The following is a 16,215-nucleotide window of genomic DNA, read 5'->3' as shown; positions in this document are numbered from 1 at the left end:
TATCACCTTTGAGGCATTGCTATCGGCGGCATGATGACATGATGCTGTTCTTTTTTGACGTACGAAGCAGCCATCCGTTAGAAGCGCGTTCAAAGCGCGCTCCGAGGCGGCGAGCGTCTGCTCGAGCAGAAGACGCGTCCCTCTTCTCCCTCGAAAATTAAGTTATTTGAACAGTATAAGCAGTAAGAAAGGTTCTGACTGCTTAGAAATTGACGTGTAAATAATGAAAACAGAAATGACTCGAGGTAAATGGAGACATTTAGCTTACCGCGACCCGCCACCGTGACCCTCTACCGCGCGTGGGCGGGGCGCGCAAGCTGATTTGTCCCGACGCGGCAGGTCTATGTGCCGACATCAAGTATGTGGCGCCATCTATCGGCATCAAGGGGGTCTGGGCATGCGCAGTGGAACGCGCTGTGGCGGATAACTGTAGCGGATCGCGGATTACGCTAAGCTAAATCTCTAATATCGCCTATTAGTGCTATTATCAGCGCTTGTGCCGCTGCTCCTTAGGTACGGTAGGCGCTCTCGGCTCGAGAGGAAAACAATGGAGAATAAAAAAAAAAATACTTCTATTACCCACCGAAAACAGCAGTAGGTTAAGCTCTTGCTTCACAGTGGCAACCGTCTTGCGAATGTTTTCTTGTTTCTGACACGTGACGTCTGTCAAGGCGCGCCTCGTGGAATGATGCTAATTCGCTCATGCAGGCTGGACTGGACTGGTGCTTGGCGTACTGGTCATGATGGTCGGACCTGGATTCCTTGAATGGGGACAGGACGGATTTTCTGTGCCTGAATATATTCTGATGCCCAGACGCACGAAGCTGCTGGCGGGTATGCTGCCGCAGATGGGAACAGCTTACGTCCTGAGGATACTCTTTCTCGCCAGGGACTACGAAGGTAAGTGCGAGTCCAATGTTATATGCAGCTTCTCTGCATGCACTCAGCAGTTTCGCAGGTTTGTTCTTTCCGCAATGGCTGCCTTTATCGGTCGCGAAAAGCGGACAATATAAGTGGGCCTTGTAGATTTGCTGCTCCCTTGCAGCCAACTTCTCTCGGCGATCTTCTCGTACTCTCAGAATTTGTGTGAAGTACACCGGAAGCTACTAGCGCCAAGTGTTTCACGGGCATCTGTGGCTAACCTGCGAGCGCATGGAAATACACAAGAATGAAGGCCATCGCTTAGCGATTTAACTTACAAGCTCCGAGATACAAGCACAACAATAAGTGCCTACAGGAAAGTGAATGGTAATGGCCCGGACTTGCCGACTCGCATATCTACTAGTTAACCACTATCCCTGCCGAGTGCAAAAATGTCAGACACCGATCGCTCTTTTAGATTCAGACGCATCTATAGTCTCCGGTTATACGCCAAATTACAGAACGTTGCATGTTTAACGCATTTCATCCCAGTCTGCCTCCAGGTTTGTATATGCCCTGTGGATGCTGCTTCTGGGAAGACATCATGGGTACTGCTCTTGGGTATTTTATGATCAAGTACCAACCTATGCCCATGTAGCGTATTTCTTCATTCCTTCAGCTGCCCTTTTCGTAGTTATTGTTGTCACTAATGGGTTTTACCTCATACTGCAGGAAAGGCTGGATGGTCTCTCGTTTTTAGGAGGGTACTAGAACGAGACAACATCGCCATCTTTGAACTGTGGGCCGTGATGCTAGCATCGGACGTTGCCATGATTTTCTTGACTTGGTACCTCTCCAAGGTTCTACCGTGGAGCACAAACAACCCGCAGGGACCTTGCTTCTGCTTGAGGGTAAGATAAGCAAATATTGAAGGCGATGCGTACCTAAAAACCTGGTTGTGTCCGTCTGTTTATTTTAAAACCCATCATCATCAAATCAAAAATTCATCATATTGCCACTTTGTTGGACCAGAGTGGCGCATTCTTTTGGTTTCTTCAATGGTGTCACGCGTGATGCCCCTACACATCGACCAATAAGCGTGACGCAGTTGCGCTTACGCTGGCCGCTACTGCAGTACCCGGAAAAGTGCCTTTAACAGTATTAGAAAGGAAGGAAACGGTCAAATATATAAGTTGGTGAATGTATGCGGAATTTATGCAGGACCAACTTGAAATGCACAGATGATATGCATGAACGGCCTCGAAACACGCTTTTGAGGCATGGTCTGTTGTCCAGTCACTAATACGGTTGTGAGAGCACATCGCGCCGCCAAATGTGTGCATACATGTACACCTTATTCCGAGTGATGATATGTGACCAAGAGTATTTGCATTGCATTAATAAGTGCTGAAATATGTTAAACAAAAGATAGAATACGATCCTACATATAATTGTTAAATTTTCGCAATAAAACATGATCACTACGACTAGTTGAGAGGATGAAAGAAAAATTGATTTGTTTCAATTATGGCGTCCCGAATCATTACATTGCTTGGTTTGTGGGGTTTAACCTGCCAACGGGACGCAGGCTATGAGAGACGCCGTAGTGGAGAACTCCGGGAAGTTCGACCACCTGGGGCTCTCTAACGTGTACTGACATCGCACAGCACATGGGCGCTTTGCTTTTCGCCTTCACCGAAAGGCTGCCGCCGAAGCCGGGATTCGATCCCGCGTCCTTAGGAACAGTGGCCGAGCACCCTAACCACTGCGCCACCCCGGCGGGGTCGAAGCATTACATGATCTTAAGGGAATCCGCATTGAAGGGCTCTGCACGAATGCCTGCAAGCATGAACTTTAGAATATATATTTTGTATAAGATATATGGCCACCATGGCCGGGATTTCGGTACGGAACCTTCATCTCCGCAGCCAAATGTCATCGCCACGGAACCAGCCCGGCGAATCTGATAAACATTTTTCCTCAAAAACACCTTTTAGCATTTAAGGCATACGTGTGCGTCGTAATACACCAGTTCCAGCTTTACCTCACCTTTACCGTCGTCCGACAAAATTTCTGAATTCGCGTCATTGGCACTTTCTCGCCATGACAGCATCATAAATGCTACAGAACAATCTATATACCTAAGAACTTCGTTGCTCAGGATCTTGTTGTCACATTTGTGCCACGAGACTAAATGAACGCCATGAATTACGAGCATGGCGCTGGAAGGCGGTAGCCGGTAGCTGACATGGCCGTACACTTACAGGTGACAGGACGTAGGATTGCTGAGCGTTACGTTCGGCAGGAGTTGCGAACTCAGACCACTGCTTTCACAGTGGAGGGTGATATTGCGTCGAACCACCGAAAGCTCTATTTATTGTTGTTTTCAATAGCCCCCAGCATGCGGCTTTATCACTGCGACTATAGCTGATGGAGCGATCGTTTTCGTGCTTTGTTGTCGCCAGTTGCAGCTTATCGCTTTTTTCGCAGTGCGAGACGCGCCGAGATTTTTCCCGAGTGATAAGTAGAACTGCTTCCGTATCATTCCTGACGTTTCCAGGTTCATTCGGCCTGTTATCTAGATGGTTATTCGCCCACTTTATATCGAACGGTGACGAATACAACCGGCGTTATTAGTTCGACGACCGACGAGCACGATTGCTGCTTTTGACGCTGCCGTGTTGCTTAATTATTTTGCTGGCGCAAGTCAGCCTAATGAAGAGTTTCTTGCATTGAAACGCTAGTCGCTTTGTTTTTCCTCTACGCCATTGTCACTACCACTCGATATTAACAGAGTCAGCCTGCCAAGGCCCTTGACTTCACGTTTCCTCTAGGTCGTGCAGGCACGTTTATACGGCACAAACGGTTAAAGCGGGGTGATATGTGAAGTGGTAGAAGGCTGAGCTTATGTGTCCCTATATTGTTTGTCCTATTAGAGTAAAGGAGAAACAATGTATCGATCAGTGCCGAGGAATTTGAGAGCGTCTGTTTTATTGTTAAGCCATGTAGGGAAGAAAATTTTGATAAGCCTCATCTAATACCCCCGATTGACCAGCACCGGAGAAATGTTCGACGTAACCCAGAGTTGCTTTCGGAAATGTAGAGTTTCGTCCTATATTAGAGTAATCCACGGTAAAAGTAGAAGAATCTGGAATAGAAGAACTCAAGCCCAGGGAAACACGAGCCGACTCCGCCTATGTGTGGCTGTTGTAAATATTGGATAGCACCTCTTGTTGCGCATGCGCGCAGTCCACTTAAGAAAAGCCTGCCAGCTATTCATGCCAATGTGCTTGTACTTCTGGAGGAACTGTTCTTAAAACCTTTATTATTCTTAAAGTAGAAACATTTCCCGCAGCTATCAATATGGGACGTATCTTCAATTTTTGCAGCTTCTAGAGCTGCACGATACTCCCGCATCAGTGTATACGGATATGATCATGCGTGTTGCATTTCATTAGATTACATGTTCGTTCTGCGATGACATTGGTATTTCCAGTGAAAAAATGCTGATAATTACCCGTGCTAAACCTATTTAGGTGAAGCTAAAACATCGTTCTGCTTGATTTCTATTTGATTAGTTTAGGTTTGAACATGGGCACACATGATTTTGTAGCGATTAAATTGCCGAAACGATGGAGTCGGGGATGCCTCAACAAGAGAGGGAACACGTGATGACGTATCCTCTGTCAAAGGTCAAATGTCAAGTGGTGGCACACCATAGGTGACACCACGGTTAAGCTATACGTATATCCACACTATGAAGCCTGGTTCGTTGAAGCTCAAGTGGCCGGGCAGGTTGACATTGGCTGACACATGTGGTAGTGAAGCTTTCGTTTCAATATGAGATTTTTTTTTTCGATATGAAAAGCCTGCTTCTAGTGAAAGGTTGTTTGCAGACATGCATTAACAATAACAACAACCAGAACTGTATACCTGCTTCGTACTTCATCATCATCATCATCATCAGCCTGATTATACCCACTGCAGGGCGAAGGCCTCTCCCATATTTCTCCACTTAACCCGGTTCTGTGCTAGCTGCATCCACTTGACCCCTGCGAACTTCTTAATCTCATCCGCCCACCTAACTTTCTGCCTCCCCCTGCTACGCTTTCCTTCCCTTGGAATCCAGTTTGTTACCCTCAGCGACCATCGGTTATCCTCTCTTCGCACTACATGTCCTGCCCATGTCCATTTCTTCTTCTTAATTTCCACTAGAATGTCATTAACTTGAGTTATTTCTCTGACCCACTCTGCACGCTTTCTATCTCTTAATGTTACCCCTACCATTTTTCGTTCCATAGCCCTCTGGGTTGTCCTCAACTTAAGTAGAACTCTCTTGGTTAGCCTCCACGTTTCAGCCCCATAGGTGAGTACAGGCAAGATACAACTGTTGTACACTTTCCTCTTGAGCGATACCGGTAAGCTGCTAGCCATAATCTGCGAGTGCTTGCCAAATGCGCTCCATCCCAATCTTATTCTTCTTGATATTTCCTTTTCATGGTCTGGATCTGCGGTTACTACCTGTCCTAAGTAGACATATTCGCCTACTATTTCCAGTATTTCGCTACCTAATGTAAACTGCTGTTCCTTCCCGAGGCTGTTGAACATTACCTTAGTCTTCTGCATATTGATTTTCAAGCCTACCATTCTAGTTTTTCTGTCTAGGTCATCAATCATTATTTGCAGTTCATCCCCCGAGTTGCTTAGCAAGGCAATGTCATCAGCAAATCGCAGATTACTGAGGTATTCTCCATCTACCCTTATCCCTAACTGCTCCCATTCCAAGTCTCTGAATACTTCCTCTAAACAAGCTGTGAATAGTACTGGGGAGATTGTGTCTCCTTGCCTAACACCTTTCTTTATGGGGATTTTATTGCTTTCTTTATGTAGAACTATGGTTGCTGTGCAGCCACTATATATATCTTCCAGCACTTTCACGTACGGCTCGTCTACCCCCTGATTTCGCAATGCCTGCATCACCGCCGAGGTTTCAACTGAGTCAAATGCTTTTTCGTAATCAATGAATGCTATGTATAAGGGCTGGTTATATTCCGAGCATTTTTCTATCACCTGATTGATGGTATGGATATGATCGATAGTTGAGTACCGTTTCCGAAACCCTGCTTGATCCTTCGTACTTCAATGGTGTTGGAATAAAAGAACTTGACAAATGATAACGCTCCGCTGAGTAATGAGCTGAAATGGTCATAAGCTGTCGTCGGGCTGCAGTCATGTTATCTTGTTAACGCTTAAGGACTACATGAAAGTCGAAGACCTGCATTCTTAGTGGCGACCAGGTCTACTGCGACGATCGCATCCCGAGCCCAGACTCTTGCTTGACGCTGGTCACATAGGTGGTATACTAGTCATGTCCATCACGTGACCGGATGTTGAGTGTCTATGTATAGAGCGTTAACAGTCCACCTGAAGGGTTTTTACAAAAAAAAATCCTTCATGCTAAAAAAAAAGTACCGTGATAGGTGGCGACGAACATGGACGCTATACAGCTTGGTTACGTGCCTCTTCACGGTTCCCTCCTGATATGACGTGCCTTGGAATCATATTACAGTGGTGCTGCTTGCTTCTGCTCAACCCATGACGTCATAGCGATTGGCGTTGTGGCGGCCCAGGTTAACCACTTGCTCTTGCCTCTTGTATTTCTGCCAGGCAAACTACTGGAACGTTTCGGTGGTGGACAACACGGCCAACGTCGACGCCGTTGAGAGGGACCCCCGTCGCTTCGAGCAGCTCCCACCAAGCCGACGTCCTGTGATCGTCACACAGAACCTCGTTAAAGTAGGTCCCTAGGAGATGTGACTGAAACATACAAAATAAAAGAAAATGGTCAGAGAAGAGCGCTTACGAAACAGCGCTGGAACAAGTAAACGTAACTCTTACACAAATGCTGTTTTATTGCGATAGCAATACAGCGCCAGGTTTCAGCCCGTCGCGTCGTCCCGGGAAGGGCCACGTTTGGCGTTTTGTACTGGAATCAAATCGTTTGCCTTGCTAAATATTTCAACATCACTTATTCTACAATTCCAGTGTCAATCTCCCGTGTGTTTTACCACTTCTCATTTTATAATTATTTCCTTTTTTTTCCTTTCCTCTACTCTCCAATCACATTCTTTTTTATTATTATTACATGAAAGTATACTTCAAAGAATTTCTTTGCTACCCAATTTTTGACCGATCCTATGTGCCACATGTTATTTGGACAACAACAATAATGCTCTCGCTCCACATTCGGTTGAGCAGCATTGAACCCTTCTCATTTATATGCGGGCTGGTAGCTTACGCTCTCGCGTCATACTCAAAGGATGAGCTTAAGTGTCCCTGTAGCAGGCAAAAGAAGCTTCCGCCGTTGCTATCGCAATTCAACTATGGTCAACCAGAGTTAAACTACAACAAATATTTTCAAACTCTCAGCCTTTTTATTCACAACCACGAAGCGAACAGCATCCTCAAAAAGACTGCAGAACATGATGCCGTGACGAAATATTCATAGAAACTGCAAAAATGAACAGTTTGAAAGTAAGGGTTGAAATCAACCATCTCTCCTTCTACGGAAGATGTTGCTTTAGGGGTATAAAGCATACATCGTACAGAGCTTTTTCTTTTTTGTGGAACCAAGTGGCACTATAGTTTAGTGTTCCAGCTTCGAAGAGTTAGGGCACTTGGTTTGCGCCCTTGTACCTAACGACAACAACAACAACAACGACAAAAAGGCTGGTTTTTCTCAGGTAAGGGGGGTTTGTGTACTAGTACCGCCTAGCAGTCTGAGTATCTGGTGTAGTATTTGTATTTTAATCCCTTTTGCACGCACTCCAAACGTCAATTTTGCTTCCTTCTGTAACCTATATAGTACAAGCAGATAAATGAAGGGCGAATGAGGGTACTCGATATAATACATGAAGGAAAGAAGCCAACAGTCGGCGAGGCCAAGGAAAGCATTGGGGATTGTACTGTCTTTTTTTTTTTTAATTTTTACTTCGGTAATCACATAAACTAGTGATGTAATCTGTTTAGGGGAAAGATAAACACGAAGTAGAAGGAAAAACAAACGTGCCGATGGTGGGAACCGAACCCACGACCTCCGAATATCGTGTCCGGTGCTCTTCCAGTTCGGACGCGATATTACTAGTTTATGTGATTACCGAAGTAAAAAAAAAAAAAAAAAACAGTACAATCCCCAATGCTTTCCTTGGCCTCGCCGACTGTTGGCTTCTTTCCTCTATATAGTACAAGTAATGCATATTCATGATACGAAGTTTCGTCTGACTCCCTCGTATTTGTGGCAGCAACAAGGCAAGCCATTTCTGCTTAGCGTATACCAGTGCCGAGTATAGAGACTTAGTGTAGCGGAGACATACTAGCATAAGACTATAACGGATTACCGGATGTCCGATTGCGCATGCGCCATAGCTGCTGCGCTGCTGTGTGGGACGCGCACCCCCTGAAGCGCAAGCGCAGCAGCAACTAACGTCTCCTTATATCCAAAGCACCCCCAATCAACTGAACTTCCTGATTGCGGAATTTGGGCATCGCTTCTTCTGACAGGTGTTCGGCACAAAGACAGCGCTAAACAGCGTGGACCTGAGAGTGTACGAGCCCAATGTGACGGTGCTCCTGGGACACAATGGCGCTGGCAAGACCACGCTGATGAGCATCCTGACAGGCGAGTGGAGCAGATAGTGTGCCTACCACTGAGTCCAGATGGTTTTGTCTCTGCGAAGCGGATAGCAAGCCTTTCAATTATGTCGCCTACTTTTTCCGCGTGATGGCGCGCACTTCTTCACGTTGTGCAGTGCTTGCCACCGGAGAAGAGTGATCGATTTCTCGCTTCCTGAAAGCGGCCAGAAATATAAAATTTTAACGGCTGAAGAGGTACTAGAAGCGATACCGGTTAGCTGCTTGTCATAATCTGTGAGTACTTGCTAATTGCGCTCCGTCTCAAATTTATTCTCCTAGTTATCTCCTTTCATAGTCTGCGGTTACTACCTGTCCTAAGTAGACACATTCGCCTACTACTTCCAGTGCTTCGCTGCCTATTGTAAACTGCTGTTCCTTTCCGAGGATGTAACATTACCCTAGTTTTCGCCATACATTACCTTACATTTATCTTGCGAATAATAATTTTTAGGCCTACCTTTCTGCTTTTCCTGTCTGTCATCGTCCTTTGCAATTCGCCCCTAAGTTACTTAGCCGGGTAATGTCACCCACGAATTGCAGATTACTGAGGTATTCTCCATCAACCCTTAACTTTAACTGTTCCCATTCCAAGTCTAAATAATTCCTTTAAGCAAGCGGGGAATAGTGCAAGGGAGATCGCGTCTAACACTTTCCTTATTGGAATTTTGTGCCTATCTTTGCGGGGGACTATGGCTTCACTGGAGCCACTACATACATACATACATACATACATACATACATACATACACACACACATACATACATACATACATACATACATACATACATACATACATACATACATACATACATACATACATACATACATACATACATACATACATACATACATACATACATACATACATACATACATACATACATACATACATACATACACACACACACACACACACACACACACGTATATATATATATTGCCCCGCACCTCCACCACTTGTAGAAGACCTTGACCTGGGCGATACGTCGTCAACAGTCAGTAGAAAGTTCTGTGATCAGTCGTGAGACGTGTCAGCACACGTACGAGCGTCTTTCTCGTAATCGATGAATGCTATATATAAGAAGTGGTCATATTCCGAGTAATTGTTTCGTATTTGTGGATGCTTGCAGAGCCTGTTTGTGACGTCAGGAGTGTGGCGAACGTGCCACGTGATTTAACCATTTTAATCGAGTTGTAAGGCGGGTGAATTCGCCTTTTTCACAAGGCCGCTCTGCGCATGCGCGACTCTCCTTTGGTTGAAAACAAACCACCAACCCCAGCTGCGCATGCGCAGTTCACGGCCTCCGCGATCAGCGCAGCTGGAGCTGATCTTGGAGGCCACGCGCAGTTAATATTCGTGACAGGTGTATGCGACAGATGGCGGTAGCTGTCAAGAACACTCATCGCCATTTCGCTGGCAGCTGCGTCTCCCAAGGAGGCTTTCAACTACTCCCAGAGGGCGCCACCTTTTGTAAAAAAAGCGGTTTAAGCCTGCTCTGAAATGGATAGAGAGAGCTTTTGTCAATATAAACAACACCAAACTAGTACCTTCAAAAGCTGTGCTAGGATTAGTCAAGTTAATCAGCTGGAAATTTCTCCCGTCTGGCCTTGCCCTGCAGGCATGCAGGCCCCGACCAGCGGTATGGCCCACGTGTGCGGCCTAGACGTGGCCACGCAGGCGGACGAGGTGCGCAAGAAGGTCAGCTTCTGCCAGCAGCAGGACATATTCTTCCCGGACCTGACATGCATCGAGAACATGCTCTACTTTGGATCGGTAAACAGACCGTTCGCGTGCAACACGTGTTTTGCCATTTGTAAATCCAAACAGTGCACTAAAGCGACAGCATCTTCCATGCAGCAGTGAAATAAATGAACAAATCGCTATGATGCCTGGAGAAGACAGCAAAAATCAGAATGATCGTGGTAAACTTGTTACTCAGCGCAATTCAAGTTAATGCTCTTCATTCTGGCATTGCATGCAGTTTACTGCTCCTTTATTGGTGTACGCACTTCATAGGGCTGCAGGTATGGCAAGCCGTCGTTCCTAACATCTTAAAGCGAAAGCTTCAGGAGAGCCATGAATTCGAGAACTGAATGTCGTGTGACTTACACTGAAGGAGAAAGCATATTGGGAGAGCCATGAATATGAAACTGAGGACGTACATCTGAAGCCTCTTCCACCTGACAGGTAGAGTCTCCAGCCACCTGTCGAGGTGTAGGGGGGACAAAATGGAGACCTGAAAGTCTCCTGTTTTCTCTTCTGTGGAAAAGGCGGGAGCTAAAATAGTCTCGGATATAACAGAAACTTCGATATAACGAAAGGTTTAAAAATAACGAATGCAGCTAAACGTGGTCCACATTACTGCGTAAGCGAAGTCGAGGAGGAGTCCGCTCTTGTAGTTTTTCCGTATCGGTCAAGTTGATATCCTGAGATATTTTTAGTGAAAGCCTCCGGGTGTGTCGGATGTGTTGTATATGTCACGAACAAGATTAAGTTGATTAAAATTTCACATTAAAATTCTATCGCACACTAGTCTATTATCAATTAATAAAACCCCAAATTGCCATAATACGATTTTATTTCTTAGCTCGCGATTATTTTTGACACACGATGCCGACTGCTACTGAAACACCGATGACTTTTCTACCGAACGAGCTGTGTCACACACCAATCTATCATCAATCAATAAAACCCGAAATTACCATAATACGATTTTATTACTCAGCTCGCAATTATTTTCGGCACACGGTGCCGACTGCTACTGATACACCGATGACGTTTCTACCGAACGAGCGGTGTGAGCTATCGTTTAGTATAGCTAGAAACTAACGTGATCGATCGACACCGATAAAATAGGGGCATCTCGCGCGGCCTTCATCTTTCCGCCCTAGATCATTACTGCGTGCTAGCTAGCGCTCATTCCCCATTACCATTTGTGCGATCATCACTAATATGTTTTTCTTTTTTTTTTTTACGTCAACTCTCTGTTCTTTTTTGAATTTCTGCGTAGTCGGACATCTCACATTTTGTTCTGTGACTGCCGTTTCGGCGCGGTGCAGCTGAAAGGAGTCCCGCCGAAACAGTTGGCCGAATCCATCAAGAGCACGCTGAGCGTCGTGAAGCTGGAAGACAAGGCCTACAGCATGCCTGGCCAACTCTCCGGAGGAATGAAACGGAGGCTGAGCATAGCCATTACTATCGTGTCGAAACCAGATGTGAGTGTCCTTAATGCATAGCAGCCATTGTGAAAAACTTTAGAGTCTAACGGATTTGCTTCTAAGCTGTGTAATGGGGCTACTTTAGAATTTGTGGCAGTTCTCTTGATTGGAAAGGGCACGACCGAAACCGTACTTCCATAAGAGTTGTACATAAAAGTACAGTATGGGCCATTATGTTTAGAAGCAAACACCGTGGGCTCTAAAATTTTTACAAAGGATGTACAGTACCGTCCACTGTTAAAGGGAACGTGCGATAGCATGACCGACACACTTCGTAAAGCGCTGCCACCGACTAGCGTGAATGGGCAGCACTGTATGAATGCTGGAGAAGAGCAGTCAGTGGTAGTTACTCACCGGCTCTTGCGGGAGAGCTTTGCAAAGCGCTACAGCCACGTGGTGTCATATGTTCCCTTTAGCAGTGGACCGTACGGTAAATCGCAAGCATCAGGAAAGGCATCTTGCAATTACGCGCAGGTTTACACCAAATAGCTTCTTAAACGTAACTTGAGGAAAATCTGGCGACTCTGCACTTCATCCACCTCACAGAAGTTCAGGAATTCGAGGAAGGGAATGTTTAACAATTCGCGAGGCTTTTGGCGGGCATATAGCCAAGACAGCCCATCTCTTCTCGGGCCAACCTCAAAGAGAAACTGAATTTTCATACGAACATAACGCAAGACTTTAACTTGGTCATAAAATTATTATAAACGCAAAAAAAAAAAAACAGCTTTAAACCCAGTTTTCAGAACGTAACCTCCGTTGAACATGGCCACACAACAGCCTGACGGCTGCGCCGATGCATTCACGCACGCGGCCCGGCGCGTACCTTATCTATGGCGAAAGTGAATAACCAATGCCGACTAAACAGTTGTTAAACTACCCGCCTAATGACATGGTATATGGTAGAGCCTTCGAGCGAGCGCTGTAGTTACGCCTCTTCGCAGCGGTTCACGTGCAAGGATGTCACTTACCGGACCAGCGGCTCAAAGTCAAACGAACAAGTGAATGAATGACCTTAGAAGTTGCAGTGCGAAAAGTTGAGCTGTAATAATTTAATATGCTGGTGAGATGATCATCGCAGCGCCACTACCGACTGCGAGGCTGAATCCGCTTTCAGCCCAACACTAAGTCAAGACAACTACACGAAACATCATTTCTTGGCGTTCTCGCGGTGGATGGATGCTCTGCAAGAAGCTCGCGTATACAATGGTGTCGCTTGTCGCTCCAGGTAGCACTGAGGAACTGAACGTGTTGAAGGAAGCACAACACAGATTTTTGATTTTTTTCTAAAGAACATTGGCTTTTCACTTGCTGGAATCCGAAAAACGCGATTTTCCCCAGTATACATAGACAAAATAATAAATAAAGGGAACACTACCCCCCCCCCCCCTCCTTCTTTTTTCTTGTTCGAAAAATATTCGTTGTGAAGATTTCATTCGAAAAATTTGTAGTACACCTGCTCATATTTCTGAGCACTTACACAATACCTTGACAATAAAGTCAGCTTACTCCGGTTGCCTCTACACTCCAAGCGAAAGCCAAACAAATGCTAACTACGGCATTTAATCTTCTAGACGAACTGCCACATGCGTGCAGTCGATTTCTTTTACGGATTGTCTCCTATAGATGCAACGTTTGACAATAAGGGGCCGATAGCTGCGCGAGTGTAATTAGAGGTCAAGCCAAGGGCAGTTGCAGTTAATTCTGTCAAGGTTGCACTGTAACTCTGCTTGTGCGGTACTTAAATTAGGCATAGCCGATATTGCGCCACGTCACGTAGGCTTCTGCTCTACACCCTCGTGACCTCCGTGGGTTCCTGTTGGCCAGCTGCACCGTACTAAGCACAGGTAGCGAACCACCACAGTGTCATACTGACTATGGGTTCCTATTGGCCAGCTGCACCGTACTGAGCACAGGTAGCGAACCACCACGGTGTCATACTGACTATGGGTTCCTATTGGCCAGCTGCACCGTACTAAGCACGGGTAGCGAACCACCACGGTGTCATACTGACTATGTGGGTTTTGGCTGCCGATTCCAAGGTAACGGGATCGAATCCAGATCGCGGTAGCCGTATTTTCATAGAGAAGAAATTCAAACGCGTCGGAGTACCAGCTGTGTGACATAGACACTACAACACTAGAAAAAATTTGGGAAACAGGAAGTAAGGCTCGCCAGGTAGAACATGCAGCTCGAGAAATGGGGTGTGGTGTTAACCATGTTTCACATTCCATCACGCCTTCATCACCAGCTCAACAGGTGTGTACAAAATAGCTCTTTCATGTGCCAGCTCTACGTGAGATAAACCGGACGTAGCCTAAGTGAACAGCTCCGAGAATAGAGTAGAAGGAAGCACTGTTCCCTGCAGGCTTTAGGTTTCTTCAAATTATTGTCCGAAACACGATTTCAATCTTAACCCTGGCATGGGTAAAATAAAAAGAAAAACGTCAGGTCAACGAGACCTCCCGAATGATTTGAGGTGAGATAACACCCCCCCCCCCCCCTCCTCGGTCGCATTCACCTGGAAAGATTTTGATAAGCTGCCTAAAGATAAAACAAAAAAATTGCATGAACGCCAGCTACGCGCGTATAATAAGTTCGGTAGGTTAGGCAAGGTGGTTGCACTTATACCTCGAAATTCCCAGCCTAGCTTCACAAACACCTATTTGACATTCCTCATCGTAGTCGTTTTTTTTGTTTCATTTACATTTTACTATCAGCTCACTGCACTTCCGTGCTAGTCCTCTGTTTCCCTTTGCTTCTGATTATTAAGCTTGTGCCGCGTATTATTTCTCTTTTTCCAGTGGAATGAATTAAAACCCCACTGATTGTGCTTCGCGTTGTTTTTTATAACCCTGTCTTCGTCAATCTAAGCAGCGCACGTCTTCCATACGATCATGTTCCAACTAACCCATTCTCAAGCACTTCTTGATCAATCAGTGCCCGCCACGTCATCTGCCAACTACCATATGTGCAGAGAAGCATGACCATTATTTTTCGCCCACAACATTGACGCCTGATTTTCTGTAAATCGAGTCCTTTAACGCTGTCACGCTATCAAAGATACCTTAGCGCTATCCGTCACCGTGGCCATCTATCGTGCGCCGCCAGTTCTCACGAGTTGATTGGTCCCTGCGCTGCTGGCCTGCGCGCCGTTGGCCAGCGTGTGGCGCCACCTGGCACAGTCAAGGCGATATGGGCATGCGCAGTAGAACACGCGGTGACCGATTCCACTAACGGATCCACTGGCATTAATGTAATTAATGTGACGCGAGTGTGAATGCGTCCGTTTATGGTTGTCTTTCAACCAAAGGTTCTATTATGTCACGTAATACCGTACACCATGGTGTCCTAGCCTGAAGGAGTTTAATCTACCGTTGATTCATATTACAATCAACAAATATAACACGTTTATATAGGAAGCGCGACATTTATCTGCGTTGAAAGCGGGTGCGAGCTGGAATTAATCGTGAAGAGCAATGAGAGAGCGCATGTTTGAATCGCTTACGTGCGCCGTCTGCGACAGATCTTGATACTGGACGAACCGACAACGGGCTTGGACCCCGAGACGCGCAGAACCATCTGGGACGTCATGCAGAACGTAGCCAAGGAAAGAACCGTGCTGCTCTCCTCCCACGACATGGACGAGGCAGATGCCATCGGAGACCACATCATCATCATGTCTTCTGGAACAGTCGTCTGCAGCGGATCCGCGGCGTTCCTCAAGAAAGCTTGTGGTAAGTGAAGAGTCCAATCAAAAGCCATTCACAGTCAATTGCAAAAATAAGAACATTCATTGGCCAATCTCAAGCTACGGCTTCTGCACAATCATTGTTCGTAGGTTCCGCGGCGGACGGCAACAGTAGCCGGCAACAATACGGGAGATTAGTTGAGCGTTCGGAAGAGGCGCTGTATTATTCCGTGGAATGTACAGGATCGTCTTCCACTCTTAATTGAAGACGATCGCATTGTTCCAAGCCTCATTGCGTCTTACGTGGCTGACTATCGAAGCAACATGATGCAGGCACATAGGCACCTGGAAATGGGGCTTCGCATGCTTGCTGCTTAGCTTCAATGAGCGGCCGGTTCTGATTCGTTTTGGAGAGAGAGACCCCGTTCGAACTAAGATTGGACAACCCTGTACAACGTCAGCCGCAAAACCGTAAATATACAAAATAAATAAACCTACATAGTCAAAGAACTGAATCAATGACGAATTGAACTGAAATTGCGATTGAAATAAACTACCCACCCCGAGGCCTTGACATCTGTAATCCTTGCAGGTGGTAAAATGCATACGCTCTCAGTGGTATAATTATTATGATATTATTGTCTGGTTCACTAGGCCCTTTGTATCGGGTGGACACATGGTTGGTGTCCCAGCCGAAAAAAAAAAGGTTGAAAGAAAGAAACAATCAAAAAGCAATCCACCCGCGCACACC

General features: G+C 46.0%; 1 protein-coding gene across 1 annotated transcript in view; it reads left to right on the top strand.

Annotated features, from left to right (window-relative positions):
* Positions 1 to 16,215, top strand: part of LOC146173279 (ABC transporter A family member 2-like) — a 52,120-nt gene that overhangs the window by 18,367 nt on the left and 17,538 nt on the right. Inside the window, exons 5-11 of the mRNA XM_084585168.1 lie at positions 709 to 900; positions 1,594 to 1,772; positions 6,529 to 6,657; positions 8,422 to 8,539; positions 10,174 to 10,328; positions 11,615 to 11,770; positions 15,300 to 15,510. Coding sequence (XP_084441294.1) covers positions 709 to 900; positions 1,594 to 1,772; positions 6,529 to 6,657; positions 8,422 to 8,539; positions 10,174 to 10,328; positions 11,615 to 11,770; positions 15,300 to 15,510 — 1,140 coding nt within the window. The remainder of the gene's footprint in view (positions 1 to 708; positions 901 to 1,593; positions 1,773 to 6,528; positions 6,658 to 8,421; positions 8,540 to 10,173; positions 10,329 to 11,614; positions 11,771 to 15,299; positions 15,511 to 16,215) is intronic.

Source organism: Amblyomma maculatum, chromosome 11 (genome assembly GCF_055883805.1).
Source record: "Amblyomma maculatum isolate TAMU_Amacu chromosome 11, ASM5588380v1, whole genome shotgun sequence".
Lineage (NCBI taxonomy): Eukaryota > Metazoa > Arthropoda > Arachnida > Ixodida > Ixodidae > Amblyomma > Amblyomma maculatum.
This window is presented reverse-complemented; position numbering and strand designations above follow the sequence as displayed.